Source organism: Rana temporaria, chromosome 1, assembly GCF_905171775.1.
Source record: "Rana temporaria chromosome 1, aRanTem1.1, whole genome shotgun sequence".
Lineage (NCBI taxonomy): Eukaryota > Metazoa > Chordata > Amphibia > Anura > Ranidae > Rana > Rana temporaria.
Genome location: NC_053489.1, coordinates 142,768,454 through 142,784,150, shown reverse-complemented (window position 1 = coordinate 142,784,150; position 15,697 = coordinate 142,768,454). Strand labels below are relative to the sequence as shown.

The 15,697-nt window shown below is 45.9% G+C and overlaps 1 protein-coding gene across 3 annotated transcripts in view; it reads left to right on the top strand.

The window, feature by feature from the left end:
• TRIM36 (tripartite motif containing 36) overlaps positions 1-15,697 on the top strand; it is a 129,985-nt gene that overhangs the window by 71,205 nt on the left and 43,083 nt on the right. For 2 of the 3 annotated variants that reach the window (XM_040343691.1, XM_040343701.1), the window contains exons 2-3: positions 11,094-11,328; positions 12,771-12,809. In XM_040343691.1, coding sequence (XP_040199625.1) covers positions 11,094-11,328; positions 12,771-12,809 — 274 coding nt within the window. The remainder of the gene's footprint in view (positions 1-11,093; positions 11,329-12,770; positions 12,810-15,697) is intronic. The other variant, XM_040343709.1, reaches the window with a different exon arrangement.

The following is a 15,697-nucleotide window of genomic DNA, read 5'->3' as shown; positions in this document are numbered from 1 at the left end:
TTCTTATATGATCCCTATGGAGGGGGAGGCATGTGATCCCTACGGAGAAGACATGATCCCAGACCATGGGCTCTATTCTTCATCACCCATTCTGCAATGTCACCAATCAGCCCTAGACTGCACTTCCATTGATCTCCCCATCAATGCTGGGAATAGGCTGTATATAGGAAGGGGGGGTGGGGGGGACCACACCAGTTCTCTTTAAAGTGTTATTCAATTCAGAACCATTTATCATATTGCAGCTTGCGAATTCTTAGATATGATGGCTGCATTTGTTTTTTATTTTTAGGCTTTCTATTTTCACCTGGTGATCCAGTAAGTCCCCCCCCCCCCCAAAAGCGCAAACTCTCTTGCAGATGTTTTGGTCTTTTACCCTAGCAGGGGTGCTTACAATGATCAGTCTTTAGTATGTAAAACCTTTGTCCCAACAATTTGCTGTAAATGCTTATAAAGTATGACTTCAATTTGTCAGTGCATTTAAATCTGCTAGTGCATCTAACACTCCCCTGTCTCTCAGACTGGCAATGCTGCTGTCCAAATGTGCTCCTTCGTCCAGAGTGGGAGCACGCTAATGCTTCATGTACACTTGGCTGTCATTTACGACAGCTGTGGGAAACGCAAAAAAGCTGATTTTTGCAGCAGTTCGACGATTAAAACGTTTCTATCTGGACGCAGAAGAAACGCGTTCAAGGAGAGGGAGGTTGGAGACCAACTAAACCCCGATAAGACTAGGTGTACACGGGCGGACGCACAGGCTTTTATGGACTTGAGTATAGGAGCTTTGGCAAAAAAATGCAGGAAACTTCTAGACCCAAGTTTAAGCAGATCTCCACCCATAAGTGGAAGCTCCGCGTATCTGCCACCTCTTGGAGGAGGTGGGAGCGGGTACCTGGATTATAACAGCCATCTTCTCCCACTTCTGGGTGATCTTGCTGCAGCGGAATCACCCGGAAGTTCTGCCCCCCTCAGTTTTTCTGCACGTGTTCTACAAGGGCACAGAAACCAATTGTTCTCTATGTGCCCTGTTCACAGCACAACACTGGTATCACGCGTGGATTATATTCTGCATAGAGAAAACTGACATCCAACATTGGTGTGAATGGGGCACACAACGATGGAGGAAATGTCACCAGCACACCGGGATCTCCAAAATTGTAATTATCAGTTACTATAAAGGGGATGTTTCAGAGTCGCGCAGGACCCCTTCAGGCACAGCGACAGCACCCAGTTGGAAATACGGGCATTTTTGCAGGAACGTGTGCATTGGGAATATTGCATTGTAGGGCACACAACTGACGCACATGGAAGCTGATGCCAGTTTTCCCATCAGTTTTCATGTATGGTGTGAATGAGCCCTTAAAGCGGAGTTCCACCCAAAAATGGAACTTCCGCTTTTCAGAACCCTCCGGTGTCACATTTGGCACCTTTCAGGGGGGAGGGAGGCGCAGATACCTGTTTAAGACAGGTATTTGCACCACTTCCGGGAATACTCTTGTGCGGCGGCCCCGCACCCCTGCTGTCTTCTGGGAAACACACTGTTCCCAGGAGAGAGCGAGGACCAGTGACGGCGCGCTACAAGTACTCGCGCAAATGCTTGGTATCGGGACAACCCTAGTTCTGGCACATGCCTGGATTATTGAACATGCATGAGATTTATGTCATCCCAACATGGACAGTCAAGATGGCGGAAGATCCTGGTCATGGAATAAGACCAAGCAAAGTGTATTACTGGCGGGATCACCAGCTGAAAATAAAGGAATACAAAAGCCTAAGGTCTCTTCACACATTCAGCAAGTATGGTGTAGATACCTGTACAGCTCATTGAGAGGCTCCAAGCATGTATCTACACTTCCAGCCTTTGGTTACCTGACGCCATGGGGGAGATTTACTAAAACTGGTGCAGCTGTGCATAGTAACCAATCAGCTTCCAGGTTTTATTGTCAAAGAAGTTAGAAACTGGTTACTATGCAGATCTGAACCAGATTCTGTGAGCACCAGTTTTAGTAAATATCCCCCATTGTTTTCAGGGGCAATCCTCCATACTGAAAGACTATGCAAATCCAACACTTCATATTTCTGATGTGCCTGCTCGTACCATGTACTTTTATGATCAAGTATCCTGTTATTTGTATTGCTTCCTTTATTCGAAATGCCTGGTGTTCGTGCCAGTCTCTGCATTCCTATAAACAAAACTGACCACACTAGGCAGGAGAGCACAGCACGGTCAGTTCTCTAGCTGTTCTGAGAATTTGGCCTGCTCTCCTTCAATGATCAGACTTGTCCCGACACGCTCCCCCTCAACCCCCTCTCGGTGAATGGCTGTGTGGGGATTGAGAAGACCAGTGTGCTGCTATTTCTCCTCCAGCTCTCTGAGCTACGTGTGCAGCTGAGAACAGAGATTGTCATCACTTTATATAAAAAGTAGGGAAAATGTTATACAAAGTGAGGGTTTATACACAATTGGACATTCTGACATCAAAACGTGGATTTTTTTTTTCCCAACAGATTGTTCGCTCAAACCTGTCTTGCATACACATGGTCAAACAAATGTCGGAAATTCCAAACGTCAAGAACGCGGTCACTTACAACACTGCGACGAGCCTGAGAAAAATGAAGTTCAGTGATTCAGAGCATGTGTCATATTGATTCCGAGCATGCGTAGTATTTTTCTGTGTCGGAATTGGCTACAGGCGATCTGAATTTCCGACAAGAACTTTTGTTGACGTAAAAAATCTGAGAACCAGCTCTCAAACATTTTGTCGGAAATTCCGACAGCAAATGTCCGATGGAGCATACACACGGTCGATTTTTGGACAACAAGCTCACATTGAACATTTGTCGGAAATTCAGACCGTGTGTACGTGGCATAACTTTTACCTCAGGTAACTATTGGATAAGCAGATACATGTAGATGTATGCAGAGTGCTCCTTTTAGCCTCTCATACATGCTTCTTGTTATCCGCTGATCGGAACGCCTGATCGCAGCCGCAGGTATCCACGTTATGGCGGATTTAGAACGCGGCCTAAAAATAAGAAAAACAAATGCAGCCATCATGTATAAGCAGGGCTTTTTTTCTCAGATAATAGGTGCAGGAACTCCCTCCCTTCAAGTCACCCATTTTTCTGCCCATACCCACCTCCCTGTACTGCCTTTTTCAAACACTATAGAACCAAGTATCATTTTGTGGTTATTTGTATGGAATTTGGTAACGATATCAAGAAAAACTGTAAAATAGATCCCCTAACAATGGACCAACCACAACAAAATCCCCCCCCCCCGCAACAATAGACTCCCAGCAGCATCAACATATCTACACACAGCCATCAATAATAGACTCTCTGGCTGCCATCAACAGACCCCTCTCCCAACAGTAGATCTTTCAGCAATAACTGACCCCCCCAGCAACAATAGGTCCTCACACCAGCAACAGACCCCCCTGCAAAAATAGATCCCCACCAGTGAGCATCACTACCTTGCAGCACACCCCAGCACCCCTTGCCATTACATACATTCAGTCCAGGAGGTGCCGGAACTGCGTTCCCGCTAAAAAAAAAAGCCCTGTGTATAAGGACTGGTGCACTGCAATATATTACTTTATTGGGTACCGATAATAAATTGTGGGTCCTAAACGTACTGGTTGACATTGTAATAAAATGACTAGTCGGGGTTATCTTTGTACACACAATTGGTGCATCCCATTGAAGTATGTGGAGGTCACGGCATTGTTCCATCACTTCTATCTATCCTCCTTGTGTGAGGAGCTGTCATGGTTACATGTGTCTGTATAACACTGCTGGATAGAAAAAGAAGCCCAACCTTTCCCATCATAGTATTGCTGCTTTGCATTGTAATGCTTGCAGTACCTTGTCGTCATTTTGCTTCATCATCCTTTCAGGCTGCAGTATTAGGGCGGCTCCAGTAAGTTGCAGTATTTCTTGGCTGCTGGGAAGTTGACAGCTTTCTTATGGTGAACGTAGTTTATCTTTATTACTTTTTTGATTGTGGTTTGATTTTTCTTTTTTTTTTTTTTAAATGTAGTTTGTTTTTAATCTCCTTGGGAATAATCGGCATTGAATGGTAGTCTTGTTTAACAAACTGTTCTTTTTGCTGAACACTGGAAATTGGGGCCATTAATGACCAATACGTCACATGAGATAAAAAGTGTGTGTGTGTGTGTGTGTGTGTGTGTGTGTGTTCACGGGACAGCTGTAACATTTGGCATTTTTCATTTATGCAGTAGGAACACACAGCAGTACAAACTTGTGGGTCTAAGGCTAGGTTCACACTTCTGCGTGTGTGGGAATCGCAGCGATTCCTGCAACCACCCACAGCGAGAACGCACTGCTCTCCAAAAAAAACCTGCTGTGCATGTGCGGCACCCACATGGAAATCTCATGGTCAAAAAGAACATACGATTTTTTTATTTTTTATCTCCCCTGTGGTCACAAGATTTTATTTACATGTTTGTATCATAGGTGTATTTTAACTGATAGGTACAGAATATTACCCAAAAAACCCATAAAAGTTGCAGGTTAAACTCTTAAGCCTCGTACTCAGTGCCGATCCTGACCTCCCTGGGGGATTTTTCAGAGACATCTGTGCGGGTTTCTGCACAGATGTCAATGGAAATCGCACTTCAAAAGTAGTACAGAATCTACTTTTGGGATTCGCTGCAGCATTGCTCCGGTTCACACGGTGCAATTGCTGCTCATTTGGTGCGTTTTGACATGTCAAACTGCAGGCCAATGTGAACCAGGGCTTGGGGCAGTATGTGCCCAGGGATGACTATTTAGCAGACTTGGCGCTCCTATTGTTCCCTGGGCGCTTGCTGCCTTAAAGGAGTTGTAAAGGGAAAAAATGTTTTGGCTAAAATATCTGCAAGGTAGACCGACAGAATGGTGTAATAATTCTGTTAAAAAAGGAGTAAATACCTATTAAATTCCTTCATCTATATCACCTCCGGCATTCTAGTTTCTGTTCTCTTTCACTTCCTGGTTTGCGACACTCGTTCATGTAAGAACTACATATCCCAGTATGCATTGCGGCACGCCCAGTAATTCACACCTCCTTGAAGTCTCTAACATGTAGAGAGCGTCCTGCAGCACAGATGTAGTTCCCAGGAGGGGGCGAGCACGTCACTAACCACCGCAGTAAACCCTCCCGTCACGGTGGTGAGTAACAATCGGACAAGCAGGAAGTAAACAGAACAGAGAAGAAATAGAGCAACTTCTGAGCAAAAACGAACAATGAGGAAGTGAAAAGAGGAATGTCTGCAGGTAAAGGATGCTTATTATGAAAACATTTTTTTTTTTCCTTTACAACCCCTTTAAATTGTAATACTGCTTGGTACATCGTCTACCACCCATTTAGCAGGCTGCTGGCAGCTGGGATGGGGCACCTAAACACCAGACCCTCTGACTGGGGTTAATAATCTGCCTTGATAAAGGTACCCTACATAGGTTTACTTTAACTGCCTACATTGCTAGCTGAACACTATTTTGTTTTTAAGATTAGTAATGTACCATCTAACCCCCCCCCCCCTCTTCTCTTAACATTGTTAATAAGGTCTCCCTATGGAATCCTAAATGTTGCCTTCTGTAAAAAGAAAATGAATTGAGATGATCCATGACATGAGATCTAATTAATTTGACCTTCGTACCATTTTCTTTTGGCTAATCCTAGCTTGCCATTGTAAAATGTAAGTTGATTATACTGTACTTCCTAAGGCAGGACTGCACTGAGGTGTATGGCTTTCTCTAGAACGTGTGCTCATTAGTTTTTCCCACAGAAGTCCTAAATGTGCAGACAAAACGCCCCTTCCGAATGATTAACTACAGGCCAGAGCTTTCTCCTAATTCGCTCAGCCAGACCATAATTCACTCTCCTCTGTGCATCAGTGTAATTGAAGGAGACAGTCCCCCATCATGCAGCTACTCTGTAATGTGATTTATTCCAACTGCTGGGCCTAGATTTGGTGCATACATCCAGGAGTCTGTGGTGTCTTGTAAACCTGTTGGCAATAATAGGGAATGTGTATAAACAAGTCAGCTCCTCTCAGTAATAAAGGAAAGCAGAACGTGCCCTCTGCTTCCTGTCGTTCATTTCCCTTTTTGGGTTTTGCCTATGTAGAGGGCCAGGGCTGGTGCAAGGATTTTTGACACCCTAGGCGAAACCTCATTTTGCCGCCCCCCCATAGGCTCCGCCCCCACTGAAATTTTTGCGGTGCCTCTTCACCTATTTGTTCAGCCGTGGTCCACAGGCTTGCACCTGTGCCTCTGGACCCGGCCCAAAGACAAATAGTGGATGGCACTGGCTCGCTTCCTCACACAAGCTGTGGCCCACAGGCTAGGACAGTATACAGACAAACTAACTGTGTACAGTAACTGCCAGTCTGTACGAGCGACAGATACACTGACAATGTTTTACAGGCTCCTACTAAAAATAATAAATGCACATTTTTGTACCTGCAAAAAGATCTGCATTTATTTTTATTTTTTACAAAGGTGGACTTGAACCTTCACACATCAGATCGCCCCAATTCCTGTATTTTCAGGTCTCAGATCACCACAATTCTTCCACCTTCACACTTCAGATCACCCCATTAATGTATCACCCTAAATAACTGTTCCCCTCTGCGACCCCCCTCCGCACCTCTGTTCCCCTCTGCGACCCCCCTCCGCACCTCTGTTCCCCTCTGCGACCCCCCTCCGCACCTCTGTTCCCCTCTGCGACCCCCCTCCGCACCTCTGTTCCCCTCTGCGACCCCCCTCCGCACCTCTGTTCCCCTCTGCGACCCCCCTCCGCACCTCTGTTCCCCTCTGCGACCCCCCCTCCGTACCTCTGTTCCCCTCTGCGACCCCCCCTCCGTACCTCTGTTCCCCTCTGCGACCCCCCCTCCACAACTCTGTTCCCCTCTGCGACCCCCCCTCCGTACCTCTGTTCCCCTCTGCATGCCCCACACACATCATTTCCTCTCTGTATCCCCCTGCACATCTGTCCCACCCTCCCCACACACACACACATATATAGCTGTTCCCCCTCTGTACCCCCCTGCACGTCTGCACATCCCCCTCCGCACCTCTGTTCCCCTCTGCACCCCCCCTCCACACCTCTGCATGCCCCACACACATCATTTCCTCTCTGTACCCCCTGCACATCTGTCCCACCCTCCCCACACACACATATAGCTGTTCCCCCTCTGTACCCCCCTGCACGTCTGCACCACCCCTTCCACACCTCTGTTCCCCACTGCACGCCCCACACACTATCATTTCCTCTCTGTACCCCCTGCACGTCTGTTCCCCCCCCCCCCCCCCCACACATATATCCGATCCCCCTCTGTAACCCCTCCCACACACATATCTGTACCCCCCTGCATGTCTGCCCCCCCACATATATCTGGTCCCCCTCTGTAACCCCTCCCACACACATATCTGTACCCCCCTGCATGTCTGCCCCCCCACATATCTGGTCCCCCTCTGTAACCCCTCCCACACACATCTGTACTCCCCTGCACATCTGCCCCCCCACATATATATCTGGTCCCCCTCTGTAACCCCTCCCACACGCATATCTTGCCCCCCCACACATATCTGTACCCCCCCCCACACATATATCTGTCCCCCCTGTGTATACAGTGCAATGACCAATAAACAGCAGAGTACATTTTTTATTTTATGTGACAGCAGGCTGCAGCACTGAGCTTCCATACCTGAGCCAGCGACGGGTGATGGCTTTACATGAGAGCGGCGCTGCTGCCTGCCTGTCCTCTGTTGTGAGAGATCCCCGAGCGACCAGGAGGAGGGGGGAGCGGATATCGCGGCAAGCCCGTATGCAGAGCTTCCATCTCATCCGCCCCAGCCGGTTCCATCGATCATGCAGCACTTCCGGTCGGCTGCTCCTTGTCCTGGCTCTCTCCCCTCATTGCTAGGGCGGCTCTGCAGAGTGGTCCGGGATGTCCTCACAGGCGCAGTCGCCCCCTAGCCTGGCGGCTGACGCCATAAGGCAGCATGTATTTAAAAAAAGTCAGTGCTGGAGGTCCTTTAATAATCTGAATCCCCAGCGAGTGGCTGGGGATCCGGATTTTGCCGCTCCCCCTACCCTGGCGCTCTAGGCAGCCGCCTGACTTGCCTATGCCTAGCGCCGGCCCTGTAGAGGGCAAAGCAATAAGTTCACTATAATCCTACCCAGCAGAGTGATTTCTTTATTTTTTTTTTTATTTTTTTACTCCCTTGCCACACTTTTCTGCTGCAAAGAAGCTTCAGTCCCCTTTCACACTGGGGTGGGAGGTGCAGTGGCGGTATAGCGCCGCTATTTTTAGCAGAGCTATACCGTCAGAATTGCGGCAGTATTCGGCCGCTAGCGGTGCAGTTTTAACCCCCTGCTAGCGGCTGAAAAGGGGTCAATACCGCCGGCAATGCGCCTCTTTAGAGGAGTATAGCCTCGGTTTCCCATTGCTTTCAATGGGAAGGAGCGGTAAACACACCGCTCCTTTCACCGCTCCAAAGATGCGGCTAGCAGGACTTTTGGAGTGGTCCTGCTAGCACACTGCTCCAGTGTGAAAGCTCTCAGGCTTTCAGACTGGGGACACAGCAGTTGCTATTTAGGGTCAGTTTGCAGGTGCTATTTTTGGCACAATAATGCCTGCAAACCGCTCCAGTGTGAAAGGGGTCTAAGGTACCTCAGCCTTGTGTAGCATTTGAAACGGGCAACTTGTAGCTTCTTTCACTGTATTAAAATGTATGTAAAGGCACATTTGGATGGCATTTTTGGAATTAAAGTATAACTAAAAGTCAACACTTTCGGATAGGCTATGGGAGGTTTGTAAGTTGTAACCCTGCATTCTGGATGAACCCTCTGCAAACTATGCAATGAAAAAACAGGGCTTTTTAGATCACACATATATTGCAATTTGGCCAGCCCTACATTGCTCTGCAAATGCCACAGTGGACCCCATGCCATAGTTGGTCAGCTAAAACCTGTATTGTAATGTGTGTAAACTTAAAAATCCCTGTTTTTTCATTGCAGTGTTTGCTGTAAAGGGTATTTAGCAGTGTGCAGAGGATTTATCCAGAATTTGTAGTGTTAACATATGGTCACACCCGATTGGCACCTGGTAGTTTAACCACTTCAGCCCCGGACAATTGGGTGGTCAAAGACCTGGCCACTTTTTGCGATTCGGCACTGCGTCGATTTAACTGACAATTGCGCCGTCGTGCGACGTGGCTCCCAAACAAAAATTTTTTTTCCCCACAAATAGAGCTTTCTTTTGGTGGTATTTGATCACCTCTGCGGTTTTTTTATTTTTTGTGCTATAAACAAAAGAGCAATTTGAAAAAAATGCAATATTTTTTTTTTCTTTTTGCTATAATATCCCCCCAAAAATATATAAAGAAAATAAAATGTTCTCAGTTTAGGGCGCTACGTATTTTTCTACATAATTTTGGTTAAAATCGCAATAAGCTTTTATTAATTGGTTTGCGCAAAAGTTCTAGTGTTTACAAAATGGATAGTTTTATGACATTTTTATAAAAAAAATTTTTTTCATGACTGACATTATGGCAGACACATCGGACACTTTTTGGGACCATTGTCATTTTCACAGCGATCAGTGCTATAAAAGTGCACTGGTTACTGTTAAGGGGTTAACCACTAGGGGGTACTGTAGGGGTTAGGTTTTCCTTGCCTTGTGTTTCTAAATTTAAGGGGATGGGCTCTGTCACATGACACTGATCTCCGCTCCGAGTACACAGAGCCGAGATCGGTGTCATTCTCACTAGGCAGAGCAAGGAGATGCTTGTTTACACAAGCACCTCCCTGCTCTATACTTCCGTGAGACGATCGTGGGAATCCCCGCGGCGATCGAGTCCGAAGTCCCCGCGGTCGACTTACTGGGAATGCGGCAGGGTCGCGACTACATGGCAGGCATTTAAAGGGCCACTTGCAGGTACGTGAAAATGCCTGTCCGTGCCATTCTGCTGACGTATTTCTACAGGGCAGTCCTTAAGTGGTTAAATGCATGTACTAGCTATTGGGATTTGTGCACAGGTATATATTGTCTCTGTTGCAACACAGGTCAGTGACCAGACCTGGACCTAGTAGTTCTCCCCACCTTGTGTCCGTTTGCCCCCAGGTTGGCAATGTGTCTGCTGTAGTATTTGCAGTGGCAAAGCAATGTAGGACTGGCCAGAAGAGGGATTACTTTGATGCAGTTGACCAGCTTAAAGCGGAGGTCTGCCCAACAAAGATTAAAAGCCAGCAGATACACATGCTGCAGCTGCTGGCTTTTAATAGGGCACTTGCCTACCCTGGAGTCCATCGATGTCGGCACCGCAGCTGATGTCTCCATCAGCTGTTGGGTGCTGCCGCCGCCATTGCGGGTAAGGGAGCCTGGCAGTGTAGCCTTACTGCTTCATGCCCGGGAACCCTAATGCGCATGCACGAGGCCCTGCTTTTCTCTCTGCTACTGGCCGGGCAACAGGGGGAGGGGGGAGCCCCGCAGCGACTTCACAGGCCACGGCCTGGACTCGCGGAAGTGGGAGCAGGATACCTGTCCCCCTGCGTGGTTTGTGTGTGGATTCTCAGCTCTGGTTCCTTTCCCTTTGTGGTGTCAGACGGGTATCCTGTCCCTCTGCCCGAAAGGTGAACGGGACAAAGAGCGAATCTCTCTAATGGGGGGCAAACATTTCAGGCGTTCTAATCCTTCTCCACTAAAAGTGGAGTAACTGCCAGAAGTTTTTTTTTTTTCACCTTAATGCATATGTTACCCTTTTAAGACTATTCAGTTTGTGTAGATTTATTGTTTTGATTCGATCACACATCAATTGGATTAAAAAAAAAAGTATGTATGACTTGGAGCTGCATGATTAATCGTTAAAATTATTTATTCTAGGCAAAAAATTGTGATTATCATTTTAGCCAGCATCGTGCAGCTCTAGTATGACTACATTTATGCAGCTTAAGTACTATGTGCCCTTTTTCTCCTTTTTATGAAGGTGATTCATTTACTACAATTCTACAACCTTGGCTACAAAACAACTTTTTTTTCCTTGTTCATTTATTTGTATGTTTTTTTTTTTTTTTTTTCTCCCAGGCTGTGATTAGAAATATTGAGCGAGAGCTGATGTGTCCATCCTGCAAGGAGCTGTACACCCATCCCTTGATTTTACCATGTCAGCACAGCATCTGTCACAAGTGTGTAAAGGAGCTCCTCTTCCTGACTATGGAAGATTCCACCGATGTCAGTTCAGAAGTGTCCTCACCAGGAAGTCCACGTGGTCGGATACAGTCACCTAGTGTGGAAAGGCTCGACCGAATTCTCAGATCAGGTTGGTGTCGGATCACAAAACCGTACATTTTGCATGCCTCTGCAACCCTTGCTCACACTGATTGTTCAAGCATGGGGTTATTTCATATAATTTCTGCCTTGGGGGTTCAGTCTATGGGAGGCAATGTATTGCCCACAGCAACCATCATTTTGTTCCAGTACAAGATGGGAAAATCCTTAACTCCTTCAGTAAGACAGCCCTTTGTTCATTAGGCTGCTTTCACACTGAGGTGCTTTGCAGGCGCTATAACGCTAAAAATAGCGCCTGCAATGTGCCTGAGGGGCACTCCTCTCACACCAATGTGAGCCTGAGGGCTATCACACTGGAGTGGTGCGCTGACAGGACGATAAAAAAGTCCTGCCAGCCGCATCTTTGCAGCACTGTAGGAGCGGTGTATACAGTGCTGTAGGAGCTGAAATCAATGGGCAGCAGCGCCGTGCTTCACGGGTGGTTTTAACTCTTTTTCGACCAATAGCGGGGGTTAAAAGCACCCCGCTAGCGGCCGAAAACCTCTGCAAAACAATGGTAAAGCACCAACGCCTCAGTGTGAAAAGAAGCCTTATAAGAATGCTATAAGCAGTAACAAGCTAACCACTGTTGCGGCTGCTCACAGCCTTGCCATACTATAATTATGGCTTGTAAGAATGTGTTTAAAGTATGACCAAAGCTTTTTTGCCCATACTTCTCCTCTTGGTCACAGGAGTGTACTTGTGCTCTCCTGTGACCCAGAATCGGGCAACAGCATGCTAAATAAAGCCCATTGTTGGCTCTAGGCTGTGCAAGCATTCTGACAATGTCAGGATCCACCCAGATATCTGATCGACAGCTGGCTCAGCCTCTCAGCATGCCACTGAGAGCCTGAGCCAGCTGTACCCTCCCACTCCCCAGCCCAGTGCTCTAGTGAGTGCTGGAGGGGCAGAGCAGAGAGCTGGTGAGTTGCTTCTCCCTGCTCATGGCAGAATGAGAACGAAGTGATCGCTTGATTGCTTAGTTCTCTGGCTTAGAGCTGGTGGGGGACAGCTGCCAATAGGCCTGATCTGGCTGTTTTTGTCCAGATTAGACAATGATCATGTATTTGATGGTCCTTTTTGTTGGGTGTCTGCTGTTTGGAGAGGAGGATTAGAAAACCTGACCTAGTCAGTGTTGGAGGCCCTTTCATACTGCCCTGTATTAAAAACGCATATACATTTTTACTGTGGGTTTTTTTTTTTCGCGGTGTAAAAAACGTATCGGTGTGAAAGAGCCAGTGTCATAAATTATGCACATACACGCATAATTGGGCACCCATGGGTGTTTTTTTTCAGTGGCTAGAGTAAATAAATTCTGGACAGTAGAATGAGTTTATATGTAAAACACCTAATATTTAAAAGTTAGTATGCTTATAGTGTTTGGCCTTCACTTTGTAAATGCTGTTCACCTTATAAATTATTAATTTTTTGCAGCCACGCATCATCGGAGCTATTTTATAATGAGAAGCAGAGGTGATTTATTCTCCATATGTAGATGTTATAGGCTGTGTGCTTTAGTGTGTATTGGCTTTTTTCCTTTTCTAAATTTCATTCTGTTGGAGAGGTAAAACGTGGTAACGGTTTACGAATATCTATCGGCATGTCCTTTGGAGGTGTCTTTTCGGGAGCTGGGTACACATTGCCCAACTTTGCTAGGTTTTATTTTAATAATGACCATTTTAATGCAGTAATATTTCAAAGCATTGGTGCCGTTTCCAGGGTATCTTTACGCCTAGGAAAGTGTACAAATTACAGCATGCTATTGCCAAGTTAGGGGAGTGTACGCTTCTATGCGCTGGGCTGTCTGCTGCGCCATGCTCAGAAAACTAGTGTAAGGCAACCAACATGAATGTTGGAAATGTATTGAAAACCCATCTTCAGTTACCTCTCATCACCATTGCTCTGCTTTCATTTCAGTATTAGAGCGTTCAGTAGGGATATATAAGATACTACCCAGTCTGGTTATCTTGATTTATCATCTTATCGCCCGAGCACCCCAATGGAAAGCTCTACCTGTACCCAAGAAATTACCCATGCCAAGAATCTGATTCCTGCTGCTGGGTTTGACAACTGTTGGCAGATAGCTGCAATCAGCGGTGTTCAATGCAGGTAATCTCTGCCTGTGCAAACAGTCACAAATGGCTGCGACCGCCGACCGCCTGTCAATGTAGCTCAGCGGCTGCAGCTATCCGCTTTCAGCAGGAATTGGATTCCTGCAATTGGGAGTTGCATAGTGGCTAAGTGCTCTTGCAAATGCTGCCTTAGTTTCTGGCTTTGTTCTCACCAGCCTTTGGGTGTGCCAGGGCCACCTGCTATCTCCTCCATCCTGTAAAAAGGAATATGGGCTTAAGGCCCCTTTCACGACTTGTCCCACGATTTGGGACTGCAAAGTAGCATGACAATTCGTTCCCCATGATTTCCAATGACAACCATTCATATTAGTATGACTTCAAGTCATTCCAACTTCAAAGTAGTCCCTGCACTACTTTGGTCCAATTTGATGCCAATTACCAGGGCATTCATTGAAATCGCAGCCATGAATTGCTGGACTTCGAAGTCGCACAAGTGTGAAAGGGGCCTAAACGGGGTTGGCAAAAATCTCCTGAAAGCCATGGTAGATCTACAAAGTTGAAAACACAAATGCAGAGTTATAAGGCAGTCGCACAAATTGCCATTTTTCCACCCGCAATTCGGATGGCATGTAGTCAGATTGTGTTTAGCACAAGTGTTGTGTGCTTTTTTTTCCTTCTTACTGTTAATGAGTATGATGGCGAAAACCGTCAGGAAGGAGAATTGCAGTGGTAAGAAAAATTATGTGAAACACTTGGAATGAACTTTTTCTGCACCTAAATGGTGATCTCTCTACTGGGAGAACAGCGATTTATTTCTAGTAGCTATAGCCACTGGCAATCACATGAAAAATCAGAAAATAAGTGATCCCATAGACTAATTACTTCAATGAAAACTAATTGGAGTCGGTAGTTTGCACATCTAGAGTCCAATTAATGAAATGAGGTTGGAGGTGGGGGTTTAGAGCTACTTTGGCTGATAAAAGGCTCAAACATTTTAAGATTGCTGTTCATAAGAAGCATTGGCTAATTTGAACATGGCCTCGCAGAAATTGGCTTTCTGAAGACATTCAATCGAGTAGTTTATCTGCATAAGCCTGGCAAGGGATTCAAAGCAATCTGTTTTAGGCATCTATCAGCCGACAGATAAATTCTCTATAAATGGAGACTTTTTAGTACTGTGGCTACTCTTTCTAGAAGTGGGCGCCAGAGTACTTATTGAGTTAAAGAATACACAAGTAACCGCTAAAGGCTTGAAGACATCACTGGAACTTGCAAACATCTGTGTCAATGAGTCTACCATACATGTCTTTGAACAGGAAGGGGGGGTTATTTACTAAAGGCAAATCCACTTTGCACTACAAGTGGAAGTGCAGTCGCTGTAGATCTGAGAGAAAGATCTGAAATGAGGGGAAGCTCTGATTTTATCATCCAATCAGCTAAAATGCTGCCGCCCCCCCCCCCTGCATGTCCCCCTCAGATCTACAGCGACTGCACTTCCAAGTGCACTTGTAGTGCAAATTGTGCTTGCCTTTCGTAAATAACCCCCATTGTGTTTGTCTATTGTAACTTGGATGAGGATCAGGTCATATTTTTGGGCAAATTACTGCAGGAAACCAGTTAAATTTATTGGGTTCATATTTTTTTCTTGCCACGGTGCTGTTTAAAAGTCCACACACTGATCTTTATGATTTGGTCATAACCGTGTATGGCTAAATCTTCCAATAAGCAGATCCCCTTGATACAGACCAGACTTGCGAGTGTTTAGATTGCAATAGGCAAAGCTAAACAGATGGCATTGAAAGCTCTATAGCAGGTTACTGCTCACACAAGTGTCAGATATGTAATATGTTTGAATGAAAGCCTTATGTTTTGAAGGATGCTGGCAATGAAAAGTCGTCATTCCCTTGACAAACCTCCACCCTTATGCCTGAATATTTTAATTGATTCCATAATAAAATGCAATAATCTTTTGTGTGCAACATATTGCCATACATGATGCCTGTTAAGCTCTGCATGATTATCAAGCTTTATTTTAAGTGCATGCTGCTTCTCTACTAATTGTCAGTGACTCTTATCCAAGTATAGGTTTACGTGTTCCATCTTTGGCAAATTTAGGTAATGTTGCCCTGGGCATGCCAATGTAGACAGTATATTCTCCGCCCCTAGAATGCCCTAATCTGATAAAGGAGATTTTACTCAGACGATGTTTTTTTGGGTAATCGATGTACTCTGCTAGTGGTGATTTTTATGTTGGGATTACACAATATTTGATATCTTTGTCTATCACTT